General features: G+C 40.3%; 1 protein-coding gene across 3 annotated transcripts in view; it reads left to right on the top strand.

Annotated features, from left to right (window-relative positions):
• zranb3 (zinc finger, RAN-binding domain containing 3) overlaps positions 1 to 15,992 on the top strand; it is a 77,384-nt gene that overhangs the window by 6,825 nt on the left and 54,567 nt on the right. For all 3 annotated transcript variants that reach the window (XM_051428381.1, XM_051428382.1, XM_051428383.1), the window contains exons 3-7: positions 4,259 to 4,277; positions 4,544 to 4,722; positions 8,517 to 8,748; positions 13,352 to 13,437; positions 14,950 to 15,121. In XM_051428381.1, coding sequence (XP_051284341.1) covers positions 4,259 to 4,277; positions 4,544 to 4,722; positions 8,517 to 8,748; positions 13,352 to 13,437; positions 14,950 to 15,121 — 688 coding nt within the window. The remainder of the gene's footprint in view (positions 1 to 4,258; positions 4,278 to 4,543; positions 4,723 to 8,516; positions 8,749 to 13,351; positions 13,438 to 14,949; positions 15,122 to 15,992) is intronic.

Here is a 15,992-nt window from a genome sequence, read left to right on the forward strand (position 1 = left end):
CCATAATGTACCAGAATATTCACAGCAACACCTACACACAACACATTCATATCACTTTGACTGTGCATTGTGAGACTGACCTTTATGAGTAACCAGCACCAGGCAGGAACTGCTGCAGGTTATCCTGAAAGATTTAATCAGGAAAGTGAGTTGCTCAAATTCACCTCAAATCCTGCACATTAGATATATCTTTAAACTCTTGATTTATGACTGTTACTTTTAAAAGAAAGTTATAACTTCTTCTCAGAAATTAAAAATGATATTCATAAGAACACTCAGTACTTTTGCTGCTTCAGCTTAATTTGATCTGGTATGACCACTAGCTCATAACGTTTAGATAATGTCTGTATATAACTTATATTACTGAATTAGAATTTATTGCTCTTCAATGCATTTGTATTTGTTACACTACATTTTAGCATGTTACAGTTCAATTGACGCTGTGTGTTTATTGCTTTGCTTTAATTTTAATTTTTTGTTTTTATTCATTTATGCATGTGCTGTAACCTTTCAGCTAAAAATGCCTTCGCCTTGTTTTACTACTAAAACCAACGAAATGTTGTGTTATTCGTGGCATGCTAAATCATAGTGTGGCAGTAGCACAGCTCAGCTCAGCACACCGACTGTGATGCCAATTACACAGCAATATTTAGCTAACGTTTGCTGACATTATCTACAATAAGCCACTGGTCAGCCCAGTAGGAGGCTGTAGAAACGCACTGAAACATGCAACGGTTTGTTTTATTGGTAACAAATTCGTCTTTTGATCTGTAAGACAATGATCATGTTATTTCTTCTCTCAAAGGTGACATTGTCTCACTCTGACAAGGGTTAACCATTAGCTGTTGTCATCAGTCTTGGTTGCAGCATTTTTAATAGGTCATTGCTTTTTTAGTATGGTTATGACATGTCTTTGTTTATTTGTTTTTTATTATTATTTATTATTAATATTAATGTAGTTCATGTAAATGTCGCCCTGTGGGGGAAAATACACAGTAAAACATGGAAATAAATCACTTTGGAAGTCATTGGTCTAAAGTTCAGAAAAAGCTTGATGAAAAAAACATCCCACTCAACAAAAGAGAAAAAGAGAACCTGGGTGTGTGCAGCTATTGTCCAACAAGTACAGGAAACTTTTGTTGTTCTATTCCAAGCATAGCTGAAAAAATATAATTAACTGATAGATTTGGGTGAGCAGAAGTTAGGAAAAAAAACTTCTAAGCAAAACACTACTTGTGGATCTGCCCCATATAGCCAGGGTTTAAACTTTTCCTTTTGAAGTCACACACACTATTGAAATATCCTCCTCCATCTCCTGCAAGTATAAAAAAGCCTAAACCTTTTCCACGAACGTCTACTTTTTAGGGTCATTTACCGTATACAGCAAAAGTGTACTGTGAACCCATAACTGTATGTGAGCTCCTTCTGGGTCCGAGCGTGGCGCACTGTAGCACCCTCCGAGTCAGGCTTTTGTGCAGCGTCCAACCTTGGAGCGGTTTTTCCCGTGACCATAGCGCACTACGGGTCCAGTCCTCAGAAGGGAACCTTAACAGGGCTGGAAGATTGGGGTTAGACACCGGGCCACACAACACATCACTGTGCAGAGGTCAAACCCATCAAATCATCGTAGCCAGCATTGGGAGGTAGGGGGCCCCCATTTCCTGACACTTTGTGGCTTGTGGGTTTCGGAGATAACATTAGAAAGACGGGGCGACGGGGACCGTGCCGTTGTCAGGCAACAGCACTGCAGCATCCTCGCAGTCTCAAACCGTCAAGACGACACTCAGGTTATTTAAAGGAGGATGATTAATGTGTTGAGAAATGGCAAGCACCTGCCCCAGCCGCACTCCCTCCCCAGTGTGTGAGCGTGGGTGTGTGTGTGTGGGTGGGGGTATGCGCATGCACATATATGTGTATGTGTGTGTGTAGACGTTTACATGTGTTAGCATGTGTGTGTGTGTGCAATGCGTGTATGTCGTGTATTTTTGCCTTTTTGCATATCTTTTCTTTTGTGTGCATTTTTCACACACATACCAGCCAGTGTGTGTGTGTGTGTGTGTGTGTGTGTGTGTGTGTGTGTGTGTGTGTGTGTGTGTGTGTGTGTGTGTGTGTGTGCGCACATTGCGCTGACTGGGCCGGTGTGCTGGCAATTAGAAAAACCACCAGTGGCAAGGTGCACATTAATCATGTTCCTCAGCTGAAAGAGAGAAATGGGGCGGAGATGGGGGGGGGAGGAAGTGGAGGAGGAGGAGAGGGAGGAGGAGAAAGAATAATGAGAGACTGTGTCTGAGGTATTCAGAGCTGCTCTGTTGCACTGTTTGCTCTGACACGATGTTGGAAGCATTTATGAATAAGCAAGGTCATGACAATAGGCCCAAACCCACTGGGCAGAGGGAACCAGAGGTTGATCTATCTGCACTTTTTCCATGGGGACAACTTCAGCTGAAGGAATGTGTCGCGCTTTCATTGTTCCTTTATAATGTAGAGTGTAAAGGGAGAGCTGGTTGGCTGTTATATGGGAGCTAAAACATATCATATCAGAGACAGCCAGACAGGTGAGCTGTTACTTTTTTCCTCGAGTAAGGTTCAATAGCAGGCTGCTCTCTTTAAAATGTGAATTAAAAGTAGAAAGAGGATTAACAAAGAAAGATTTAGACAAATAGTCCAATCAGCATTATCATCATTGTCCAGACTACCGATGTAATTAATAAGTGATGGTGCTGCAACTAACGATTAAAAATAGCTTATACAGTAAAACGTCAGAATAAAAGAGGAGAACCAGACCTGAAACCAGAGAGGGCTCTCTCTTTAATGATTCGACTGTCAACATAATACACATATAGGCCAGCTGATTGGTCACAATGTGTGTGCTCACACTGAACATAAACACAAAACCCCTGATCGATTTTGTCCATTGATAATTCCAATAAAGTTTCCTTAAACATGACAGCTGTGTCCTTAACAATGAACTAAAATGAAAGGCATCCTTACTTTGTGCACTTCAACTGTGAATGGGAATATATGGTGCAGCAGACGTCTGGAAGATGTCTGTTCTCCAACTACGACTATCAGTTACAACTACAGTAGCAACATTAGGTAAAATACTACTCTGGTAATATTAAAACAAGCTCACTGCATTTCATATCACACCTTGTGACAGCAGCCATTTGGGAAATTGCTCACACACTGCAAGTAAGCTGACCAAAATGTCTGACATGTTGATTGTCCAACTGATTGTAAAATTAGTCAGGGGTTAAAATTGGGTTTAGTATGTAGCTGCAGTGTCTGCCTGGAATGATTTGAACTCATATCTGTGCCCAAGAACATTTATCTAAATTATTTTTTGGATGGATCAACAGAACACAGCAATCCAAACAATAATATGATAAAGTGACTGATTTGCTGCACAGAACCAAGATGTTAAAGGACAGACATAAAACACATAACATGAAATGAACAATAGAGTCTGAAAACCAAAATCATCAGTGCCCACTCTACAGCACACGACATTTCATTAATAACCACTCTACTCCATAAATACGTCCTCCTTGTTTTTATCAATGTGATATTGAATGGAGGGCTGGCTGCAAGTTAGGTGAATACAATTAAAGATGCTCCGCTCCTTCCTAAAGCTCTACTTAACATATGAAATATATATAACATATTAAATCTGGCACCTAATGGGTCGCTGACTTGTGTGAGCTCCTAAGTAAGTATCTCATTTAGGTCAAACCTCACTTTTCCTATTATATTAGTATTGTTTTCCTTCAGGAATTACTCTCTAGCTTCTGCATCAGCTGGCGTGTTACTTTCTTTTTTTTGGGGGGGGAATTGGATGAACCCAAACACAGTGAGCTTTCCCTCAGCTGCATCAGACACAGACATATTCAATAGGATCAACAACATAAATATTTGAATGGCAACAACAGTTTGCAAACTGAAACACGGTCCCAGTGCAGACCTAAATTACAAGTGACACATTTGTAATATGTCCAAGAGCAGCTGAGTCTGAGGTGACTTTGCAACAATATTTTCTGTTGCCAGAAAGGTTTGAGAAGTCAGACTGTGACAACGGAAACAGAATAAACGCTCCTCTTATAAATGCTGCTGTGGTGCCCCTGAGCAATGCTCTCATGCTGCTGGGGCTGTTGTCTATATATGCAAACTCTTTTTATAGCAATATGCAGGTGAGCCCTACAAAATAATTTCCCTCAAAACTCATCTGATAAAGTTTTCTCTGTTTCCTTTTGTCTTACAGATGTATGATTGCTGATGAGGTAAGCACACACAACGCTGGCTCAGGGAATCTATTTTCCCCCAAAAAATTAACCTGAGACTTCGCTGCATGCCTTCCAAATTAATTTGTCAGCCCTGTGCAGCACTCCCACGTGTCTAATCGGTTTTGACACAAGAATCATTCTGAGACCTTATTACTCTTGGGCCTCACATCAGCTCGGCCGTCATATGCAATTTACCGCAGAGCCGGTGCACGATTGACTTGTTTTTCTCCCCCTTTCGCTGTGTGTTGATTTGGTTGGTCCAGATGGGTCTTGGGAAGACGGTGCAGGCCATCGCGGTGGCGTACGCCTACAGGCGGGAGTGGCCTCTCCTGGTGGTGGTGCCCTCGTCCCTGAAATACCCCTGGATCGAAGAGCTGGAGAGGTGGATCCCCGAGCTGCAGCCTGGGGACATCAACCTGGTGGAGAACAAGAGCCACACCATGTAGGTTACCCCTCCCCCCATCCCTCCAAACCTCCTCAGCCAGCTTACTTTCTCATTTTATTCTAACTAGATCTATGTTGTGTCTTTTGGGACTGTGTCAAATCTGCATACATTTATTTTTTGGCCACTTTTTGGCCAGCGGAAACGAGCTGAAAACACACCTTTTATTATATTATTATTACCTTTTAAGTACATATGATGATTGTTAGCTTGTATACACATTGAGTCGATATGGAGCAACATTAGGATTCATTTTGAGTTGTGCTTCTGACCACCTGATGAATTTAAGTCAATATTGACTCTCCTTTTAGCTTTGGTTTGTTCTCCACCAACTCTTGAGGGAAATATGTGGCTCTTTTTGTTCTGTATGCTCACAGCTAACTTTCTGTCTATCATGGGAATTCTCCACACACTTTATTCATAAATTCTTTAGATGAATAAAACATATAAGTCTGGTTTTGTAGACTCATTATCAAAGCATCTTATTGGAATATATTTTGATTAAATGCTTCAAATAGACAGTAAATATGTAATTAGCACACTTAATTTAGTTCCTTACATCAGTTGTGGATGACACTGACTGTTTAATGAAAGGCTAATATTGGCAAACTGATACAGTCTCAGTACTGTCAAAATGTTTATTAAAGCTGCAGTTTGAGAGCCAAAAAGTCAAACCTTGAAAGAAATGAATTTCATACGTTTGATTATACTAATTGAAAAACTAGCTGCATTTTTTACTACTTTCAGTTAAAGGTAACATGGTCAGAAATCTAACCAATAATAGACACTTAAAGGTCCAGATTTAACATTCAGGAGGATCTATTGGAGGAGATGGAATATGATATTCATAGGTATGTTTTTATTCGTGTATAATCGCCTGAAAATAAGAATCATTGTGTTTTCGTTACCTTAGAATGAGCTGTTTTTATCTACAGAAGGAGTGGGTCCTCTTCTACTTAGTCCGCTATGTTGAACCGCCATGTTTCTACAGTCAAAGGGTTTCAGTTGATTGCAGTCTGCAATCTCACTGCTAGATGCCACTAAATCCTACACACTGGATCTTTAATGATGATTTTCAGAAACACAAAGGTGTAGTTCTCTTTTTTTTATAAGTACTTTTTGGGACTTTTTTATTATTGCCTTTATGATAGTGACAGCTGAATACAGACAGGAAAGGGGGGCAGAGAGAGAGGGGATGACACGCAGCAAGGGGCCGTAGGTCGTCTTCGAACCCTCTGCCGCTGCAACAAGGACTCAGTACATCGGTCGCCAGCTCTACCCACTGAGCTAACCGGGCGCCCTAGTTATCATTTTATTAATTCAAAAATACCCATTTAATTTTTTTAGACCCCAAGGTGACGACGAATAACTTTTTTTGTCTGGACAACAGTCCAAAACCCAAGGTTATACAATCTATTATCATACATGACTAACAAAACCTGGAACTAGTGAATTTCTGCTATTTTCTCTTAAAAAGGGACTTACATTTCAGTTCTACATTTTTTAATTCATTCAAGGTAAAATTCTTGATGTTCTCTAGCAGATAGGGATGCATTTTGCACATTCAGACCCACAGTCTGTGCCAAAGTGCATACAAGGTCTCTTTAGAGCTCATAAATATGTCCGGGATATCAATGCAAAGCACATAATCCTTTGGATTATGTTCATCGTACACAGTATTATGTAAGTGAAAGGTTGCAGCCATTATTTGAACTTGGAGTTGACCTTATAACGAGCAGAGAGGCAGTATCTAATGTCTCCTGTTACGACTCCATCTCTCCGGCCCTCTGCTTCTACACATGGTAATGATTTACCTAAAGAGATGGAATAAAAATGTGAAACACACTTGGTCATGGAGTGTGAAAGTGAGGTGTTGTGATAGACGGAGAGGTTGCGGCTGACAATTTAATCTCAAAATGTCCCTCGGTGTCAGGAGCCAGCATGGGCCGATGTTTGACAGCGCTGACAGACAAATCATGTCAAGGCAACGTCTGCAATATTGAACAAGAGCTGAAGTATTTTCAATGCAGGAAGTGGAAAAATGCTTTCGTGGAGAAATGTGGCTCATTTTCACAGCTGTTTATATTGATTCAGGGGCTGCAGTGTTGTTTGTGCACTGTGGGCTAATGTTGCCTTGAAAACAGCTACTTTTATTATCATCTCAACTTTCCCCTAGTTCTCTTAGTTTTTATTTTTGAATGAAACAAACTTTCTCTATCTGTGACTTGGAGGAGAAAAAAAACCCTCTCCACCTCACATCACAGATGAGGCGCAAAGAGGTTGTGAAAGCCTTCTGGGGAAAACGTGTCCTTGAACTGGATGTGTTAATGACTGAACGGGGAGGCAAGAAAAAATTATGCAGCACCTCCTCTCAGTATTTTGACTCACTTGTTCTTTTGTAGAACATGAATGGCACCTTAGGTTTATTTCAGCTTGGAAATGTGTGTGTGGCAAAGGCGAAGAATTAGAAGCCGCCAGATGCTGCAAATGTTTTAGATTTTCTCAGAGATCCTTATTGAGTTTCATGCAGCTGAATTTCGCCGCTGTGTTTGTTTGTTTATCTGCGACTGTGCCCGTGTATCTGTGTGTTTGTGTTAGGGCTGCGCATCACCTGGAAAATATAGAAATTGCAATACAGCCCAGGAATGGATTTCTTAAGCATTAGAGAGGAGGAGATGTATGAAAAAATAACGCTGCGGCCCTAGTTCATGTCTGGCAGTGTACGTGTGTGTGTGTGTGTGTGTGTGTGTGTGTGTGTGTGTGTGTGTGTGTGTGTGTGTGTGTGTGTGTGTGTGTGTGTGTGTGTGTGTGTGTCTTTCTTTGTGTGCCCTAACATTTATCAAGTACACAAACCATTTTTAAGCTGTCTGGTTTACTTTACCTTGAGGGCTCAGTTGCCAAGTCAATAAACACTAGAACATTTGAAAAGATGTTGAGTTTCTATTAAGTTCTAGCTGCTGACACACATTTGTTAATGTTAAAGGTGACTACTGTAGGAAATACAGAGCAGTATAAAGGATAAGGGTGGCTATATTCTATATCTTTCCTATTATGTACAAATCTGATGTAAAGACCAAAACCAACAATGAATGTATCCTGCTAACAAGTATTATGTGTTTGTATCTACAGTCTGATATCTTATTCCTCTGTGCCATAGGTCTCCATTGTTGTACAACAATAACTAGTTAGAAACCTAGTACATAGCTGGACTGTGTATGGTCTAAAATGTGAATTCCTGGGTATAAAATGTTCATCTGCAGTTTTCTGTAGTGGTCCCAGTAATATTTTGACTCAATCCTCCATATGTGTATTAATCCACAGCTGAAAATAGTTCCCAACAAATGCACCATTTCTTCCTGTAATATTTGCTAAAAACTGCAGTGACCAGCTGTTTCAGGAAATTACTGAGCCTTTTTAAAAATTGAAGTATATATTTCTGATTATTTTATCTTCACTAGGAACCAGTGTGCTTGGGGTTGTGTAGTTAGTTAGTGATGGACATTTTTCACAGTTTTCTGACATTTCATTATTATTTTATTACCAATTAATTGAGCAGATAATAAATATAATCAGTTTTTGTCCTAATAAATAGTAATAAAAGAATAGATAACATGTTTGTCACATGTTTGTGTTTATATTTGGTTTTAGTCCAGATGAAAAAGGTTTTCATCATATGTGCGTTATGCATACTGTGTTTCATCATTGTTCCTCTGTGTGTGTGTGTGTGTGTGTGTGTGTGTGTGTGTGTGTGTGTGTGTGTGTGTGTGTGTGTGTGTGTGTGTGTGTCCCTCCAGGGGTATCAGCAGCAGTAAGGTGACCGTGCTGGGTTATGGTCTGCTCACCACAGATGCGCGCCTCCTGTTGGAGACTCTGACCAGGCAGCGGTTTGCGGTGGTCGTGGTAGACGAGTCACATTACCTCAAATCCAGGAACGCTGCACGGACTAAGATTCTGGTGCCTCTCATTCAGAGCGCCAAGCGGCTCATTCTGCTCACCGGTACCCCAGCCCTGGGTCGTCCTGAGGAGGTAATTTATACCTGATGAAATGAAAAATGACTGGGGGAATATCTTTATGGACAAGAATACAAATTTAAGTGGTGTTTTGTTTCCTTCCCAGACCAAAATTTAAACAATGTGCTGACAAGAAGGAACAGTGTGGACAAATATAAGAACCCGCACTCAACAGATCATAAAAATACATCCATATGCTTCAGAAGGGATTCTGAGCCTGCACTCATGAAGAAAGATTAGTAAGCCGCAGAGCTAACTCGGGGCTCAGCTCTGGCTTCCCACAAAGGTGTTTCACTCTGCAGCTCAGGTAGATCGCCATGGTAACTTGCTCCAGAGCAGGTTACGCTCAGATCCAACGTTCAAAAAGCCAATTAACTCTCTCCGGCATCACTTATCCTTGAGGATCCCGTGGACTTATTTCAATAACCTTTGTTGCAAAAACTTCATTTACAAAGCCCGATATGAACAGACACTGCACCGCAATAAATGAGACAAGTAATAAAAAGGAGTGCACAGGGGGGGAAACTATTGAATTTAGAGACAATAAGAAGGGCTGTTCACAGGACAGCAGTGTTTGGAGAGCGGCAGAGCCATTCCCCTCTCCATAATGATTTATTATATCATTTTTATATACGATATATTGAAGCAGTAGATTGCAGCCATATTCCATCACTGTAGCCACGGAAGATGAAGTGGACTCGGTGAATAGAAAATCTTTTCACAGTCTCAATGTGAAGACACAATACAGTATCAATAAGAGGTACTGTATGTCCACGGTATCCTAATGATAGGGCACTGATACAGCTTTGTGCTGAGGCATTTACACTGTCTCTGCTTCTCTTCCAGTCATCCCCTCCAGCCTCAGGAGCAGCATTACTTTTATTCGCTTTCACGTTGTTTTTGTGTTGCTTATATTATCGTTGTAATGGCTTCGTAAATATATTACCTATTAGTAGTCAATTTATTTACTGTATCTCCAAATTACATAGTTGATTTGGAGAGTAATTCACATTATCTTCAAGATAACCTCAGCCTTATTTTCCTAATTTTTACTATCACAACTATCAGTCTACAGAACATCCTGTTTGTGTTCTCTCACACACACACACACACACACACACACACACACACACACAGGGACCCATAATTATTCATAACCTGCAGTGCAGCTGTATTTAGAATGAATTGGTCGTTGCGTATTGAAATAAATACAACTTTATTTATATAGAGCATAAAAGATGCATAAAATCATAGAGACTACTAGTCAAAGCATAAAGCGAGAAGACAACAGTAGTTTTAAATCTAAAGTATTTGTCTATTAAATTAATAATTCATAAAAAAATGAGCAACAATCCAAGTTTGGGGAGAAAAAAAACATCCGTGAGTATTATTTTGTAGTTTACCATTCAAAAACTGTGGAGGACTGTGTGGAGGTGGCAAATGATCCTTAATCCTGATTGGTGCGCAGAAGCATGTGATGTCACATTTTCCAACTGAGCCACGCCTACCTTACACAAGAGTCACACTGACAAAACAGAAATCTCTCATGAACAACTGGCAGATAATAAAGGACCACATCGCTCATTGTAGGAAGACGATTAAGAAAATATATTTTTCTCATTGTCAACAAATCTCATGAAAAGACCAAATCCAATACTGTGTTACTTCCTGACTTCCATAACATGTCCCAATCTCATTTGTTACTCCTGAAGACATAAATCTTTCAAAACAACTCACAAATTAGCTCCTTAATTTCCTAAAACAGCTGGTCACTCAAACAGATAGAACTGTGCATTTATTGGGGACTATTTCCAGCTGCGGATTAATCCACAGTTGGTGCTCTAGTGAGTGGCAGCAGGATGATGTTTGTTGATGATAATGAAGGAACGTGTCACCCAGGGCAACAGTGTGCAACACTGATGTGGTTTTAATAGTTTCTGGGAAACAATGGAGCTGTATGGCACAAAGGAATAAGATATATATTTGTTGACAAGTTAGGAAAATATGGAATATAACTGGATTATTCATTAAATAAGAAATAAAATGAACAATAGAATTATATACATGGTAATAAAAATCCCAAATATGTTTTTAAAAGTGATTGAATCTCATACTCAGGTATATATAGTGTCAGGATCTTAGTAATGTAATCAGGTTGGAGAGCTTTAAATGTCATTTATAAAATATTACAATCAATTCTAAAACTGAACACTTAAGTAAAGCTAAATATGGTACACATAACTATCCAGGGTTGACATCTTGGGCTTTGTGTTGTTTGAGTTTAAGTATCTATGTGAGACAGGACTCGGATCCCACTGCCATCTAAGTGCCACGTTGCTGTGAGGAAAACTTAATTATTGCCTTGCCCCGATCATGATAATTAACTGATGAAATTCAGGCAGCTAATTAATTCCAAAATGAAGCGAAGTTAGTACTTGTAAGAAATCTTGAGAAGGTGTATCATGGGGGGAAAGTGTGTGTGTGTGTGTGTGTGTGTGTGTGTGTGTGTGTGTGTGTGTGTGTGTGTGTGTGTGTGTGTGTGTGTGTGTGTGTGTGTGTGTGTGTGTGTGTGTGTGTGTGTGTGTGTGTTACACTGCGCGCATGTGTGTGTGTGATACACGCCATCCTGTCTTTGCCATTGCCTGCCAGCAGTGGTGAGGTTAGTTTTTAGATATCATCTCTCTCCCTCTCTCTGCCTCTAGAATCTGAAACTGAATATAACATTTTATCATCCGCAGCATAAACCTGATAAGCCCTGTCCCTGCCTCTGTGCCAGTCTCCTCACTGCCATCATTACTCACTGTGGCTCTGACATCGAGTTAGCACACAGCTCAGGGCATGCTGCACCGTTCATGATGTGCCCTCATTCCACCCACCCATTATATCAACAGTGTGAGGGGGGAAAATGCAAAGCTCCTGTTGAACAAGTGCTGAATTTAGAATAGCGCTCTCACTGTGGCTGCTTATTCAGATCGCCTTGCTGATGATTACCTGTCATTACTTCAGAAATTGCTGCAAATACTGAAAATTGACAGGGATGTTGCGTGTACACACAGGCACATTGACACACGCACATTGTGGGAGCTTTGTTGCAACCTGTGATGCATACACACTCTTTACCTACTTACTGTATGAAAAAGCTCTTTTCTAAACGCCATACGTCCACTGAAGTCAGAAAGCTTGTTATGTATTTTTAATGCAAGTTATTTAGCAGCAGCAGGCCGATTTTTAAGGTTTTTATATTTCATTTCATTGTCGAATCATTTCATTTTATACTCCTAGTCTGACTGAACAGCAGTTTGACCTGGTTAACCGGTGCTGACACAAATTACCACGCAGTTGCACAACACAGGACTGGTAAACTAGGCGAAGGACAACAGGACCTTGAATAAATTGCACACAAGATGCACTGCATGACAGTAGACTAATCGTGAGCACAGGTAAGGTCCGTGTTTAAAGCCAAAAAAAGCTCTAGCTACTTTGAGTTATTGCGAGCAGCTTTCGAAAACTAAAAGGTGAGAAGTTGTGGCGACTGAAATAGCTTGCAGTCTTAATGATGTGCTGCTAAGTCTGTCAGTTTGGTGTAGGACATTGGTAAAAATTACCCAAGATATGATACTAAAATAACTTTCTTTAAAGTGATAGTTTGGCATTTGGAGAAATACATTATGCTTGTGCACCTTCTTGCCGACAGCCAGATGAGAAGATTTCTACCACTCTCTTATAATGAAGCTACTGCCAGCAGCAGGTTAGCTTAGCTTAGCACAAGGACTAAGAGGAAAGGAGTATTTCTAGCCTATTCTGCCCCTCAATAAAAGTTATGGAGGTTATGAGCAATGGTTCATGTAAAAATGTTCCACAATTCAACCAAGGCTACGTAAGTTACATGTATTAATAGTGTTTATTTAAAGTATATCTTATATATATATAAGTGTTAGATAGCTGTAAGACTACCGATATGTAATGTTTGCTAAACAGTTGCTACTGTGGTCACTACAGGGTGGAAACAACATGTCTCCTGGTTGTTTAACCTTTGTGAAATGAAACATAGTAGCAGTAACAGTAGCACAAGTAAAGAAGAGTCATAAACTCAGCAAACTGACTTAATAATGTCAGTTACACAGCAATATCTAGCTATATATATCTTAAGTAAGTAACTTCTCAGTGTATTGACTTGAGGAATAGTGTGTTTTATTCTTCATTAATTTAACTTCTCAAATATAAGAGGAAGAATATGTTATTTCTTAGTCTGACTTAAAGTAAGACTAGCTCATTGAAGTTTGCTAACATTAGCTAAAACCCCCCAAAAATGAGAAGAATGTATTAATAGTAGTCTCACTTTATGGTGTGTATGTTGTCATTGTATAGTGGACAAGATGACAAAAAGTAACATTTTATTGGGAGGAAAATGTATCAGAGATTGAGAACGATATTATAGTTAAAATGAGATTAATTCAAAACTGAGACCCTGAGATATTATCACATGCATTCATTTCGCCCCCGAGACTGTCTGTCTGTCTGTCTTTCCCTCGCAGACACACTCGCTCATACACCGTACAACGTGTGGTTGAGTACAGGGTTGCTCTGAAGGTCCTTTCCCTGTCTGTGTGTTTGGCAGCTTTTCATGCAGATTGATGCCCTCTACCCCAAGAGGTTTGGAACCTGGACAGAGTACGCCAAGAAATACTGCAACGCCCATTACAGGTGAGCCTTCAGCACACACACACACACACACACACACACACACACACACACACACACACACACACACACACACCGACTGACACTGATACACCTTGTACAAACATATATACCCTCCTATCTTCCACCTGTTCTAGTTTACATGTAGTGTATCCTGATGCTAACACTTATTATTGATTAGTTGTCAGGCAATTCATTTACAGCGATTCCACATCTTGATGTTTTTACACTTTTTGTACTGTTTAAACAAGCCAGATGTAACATTTTATTCAGTGAGCTTTTGAGGTGCTGGTAGGTGGACTTTTTAGCTTTGGACAGAGCCGGGCTACCTGTTTTTCCCCCTGCTTAAAATGCTAACCCTCTCCTGTCTCCAGCTTTATATTTAACAGACAGACATGAGAATGGTATCCATCTATTACTCTTGGCAAGAAAGTGAAGAGTATTTCCTAATATACCTCTGTTTGGTTGGTTCTTATCTATATTCTCTTAATTCTTAGTGTAGTGGAATTAGCAGAGTTTCAATAGCTCTCACCTACCATTTAATTTTCACTCTTTTCAAGTGTCTGCTGGGATGGTCTGTACCTGAGTTGGAGCGGCGGTGCTGCTGAGTTGAGGGTTTGTTGTCAGAGCCAGACCACAACTGAAGCCAAGCGTTAAATGCCAACTGGCTGCCAGTTGCCAGTGACGATCAGTTACATGTGTGAACAAACACATCAAATGCATTGTTTTGGACGTCCATCAAAGTCAGCAGCTCGGTCGGGGATGGGCCCGGCGCCATTACTGATAACACTTTGTATATAATAGCACTTAGTGTGGCTGGGGAATGCCGTTCTGAGCCACACACGCACATTCACACAAACCAGCATACACACAGAGGAGCACAAGGTAGTGTCATGTGAGCAAAGTCTTCCCTTCATGATAGTGAAGTTACTGTGGGAAATGGCAGCAGCCCAAGAGACAGAAAAGCAGCCTCACAGCTGTACAGTTGCTGGTTCAAGTCTCCACACCAGGCAGAAACATTATTTTAGAAAGGGTGAATCAGTTTCCCTTCCCTGAGCAACTACAAGTTTAAATACCGGAGTGTGAAACGGCAGATTTTGGCACTGGCTTGTTAAGTTTGTCCACACTTCCAGCCAATATGGCAGATAACCAGCCTTTGTGTGGAGGGCCAGTTCTATTCTAAAATCCATTTGGCTGATGAATTGTGAAAGTTGCCGGCGAGTTTTGGGATAAACCTGCTGCTGTGGCCATTAGACAAAATAGTTTCCTGCTCTGCAAAGTGCCCTTAAGCAAAAAACTGATCCCCCGACTGCTCCAGCAGAGCTGCTCAGCAGTAAACGATGGAAGACTGTTGTAGTGCTGGGCAGCTCCCAGGTGGGACTGTTTAAATGTGTTTAACTATTCCTTCAGGGCATTTCCGTAAATAAGTGTATTTTCTTAGTGAGTTTCTCTCGGTTAGACATGTGTATAAAATGCATCATCAGCCACAGCTTCCTCTCTTTTGCTCTCTCACAGGTACTTTGGGCGTCAAAGGCAGTGGGACTGTCGCGGGGCGTCCAACCTGCAGGAGCTGCACCAGCGGCTGAGTCAGATCATGATCCGCCGTCTGAAGGCTGAGGTGCTCACACAGCTGCCCCCCAAAATCCGGCAGCGTATCCCCTTCGACCTGCCCAAGGAGGCTGTGAAGGTACATGTCTGGACTCCGCATTAGTAGCAAAAACCAGCAAATCTCAACTTTGGACTCAGGACTTTGCAAATCTTTAACTCAAACGATTCCCAGGTTTTACTAAATTAAATAATTTACTAAATGACTAATTGTTTCTTACATGCCCAACACAAATCCAAAAGCATTGTGTCTAAATAACCAATTGAGTGTCACATCTCGATTAATGGAGATGACACCAATTCACGCTGTTAAGCAAAATTAAATTCTGTTATCTCAAGCTACGTACATTTCTCACCACACACGGAGTGATTAATTGAAATATAGACTCCTACTCATCACCATTTGATATTTTGCCTCTCTTGTCTTTAACTTTCATCTCAACTAATTTTGAGAATTGATAAATTATTTTAAGTGATTTATGAAGCACAAACACCAAACAATGGGCGTCGTGCAACAACCATGCATAAAAACAAATCCACTCTTAAGTGGCTCATATGAGTGATTTAAAGAACTTTTCAAATTTACCAATTTTACTTTCTCCACAGTGAGAAAAACACATGCTTGACTTTTAATGAATCACCAGGCCTTAGTCTGAATGGATTCAAATGTAATAGAAAAACCAAATGTAAACATCTGTTCGCCACATCATCCTCATTGTGCAGTGGTGAAAAAAGTACTCAGATCTTTAACTTCAAAATCAGAAATACCACAGTCTAGAAATACTCTGTTATGAATCAAAATGCACTAAAAGTACCAAAAGTCAAATGGCCAATTTCAGAATAACCTATTATTGGATTATTATTATTGATGCATTTATGTGTCTTTAATGTTGCAGCTGAGAACGGTGACTTTATAGAAAACATTTCTAGCCGTTGTTTCTTTTTTACATGCT

This window comes from Dicentrarchus labrax, unplaced genomic scaffold, assembly GCF_905237075.1.
Source record: "Dicentrarchus labrax unplaced genomic scaffold, dlabrax2021, whole genome shotgun sequence".
NCBI lineage: Eukaryota > Metazoa > Chordata > Actinopteri > Moronidae > Dicentrarchus > Dicentrarchus labrax.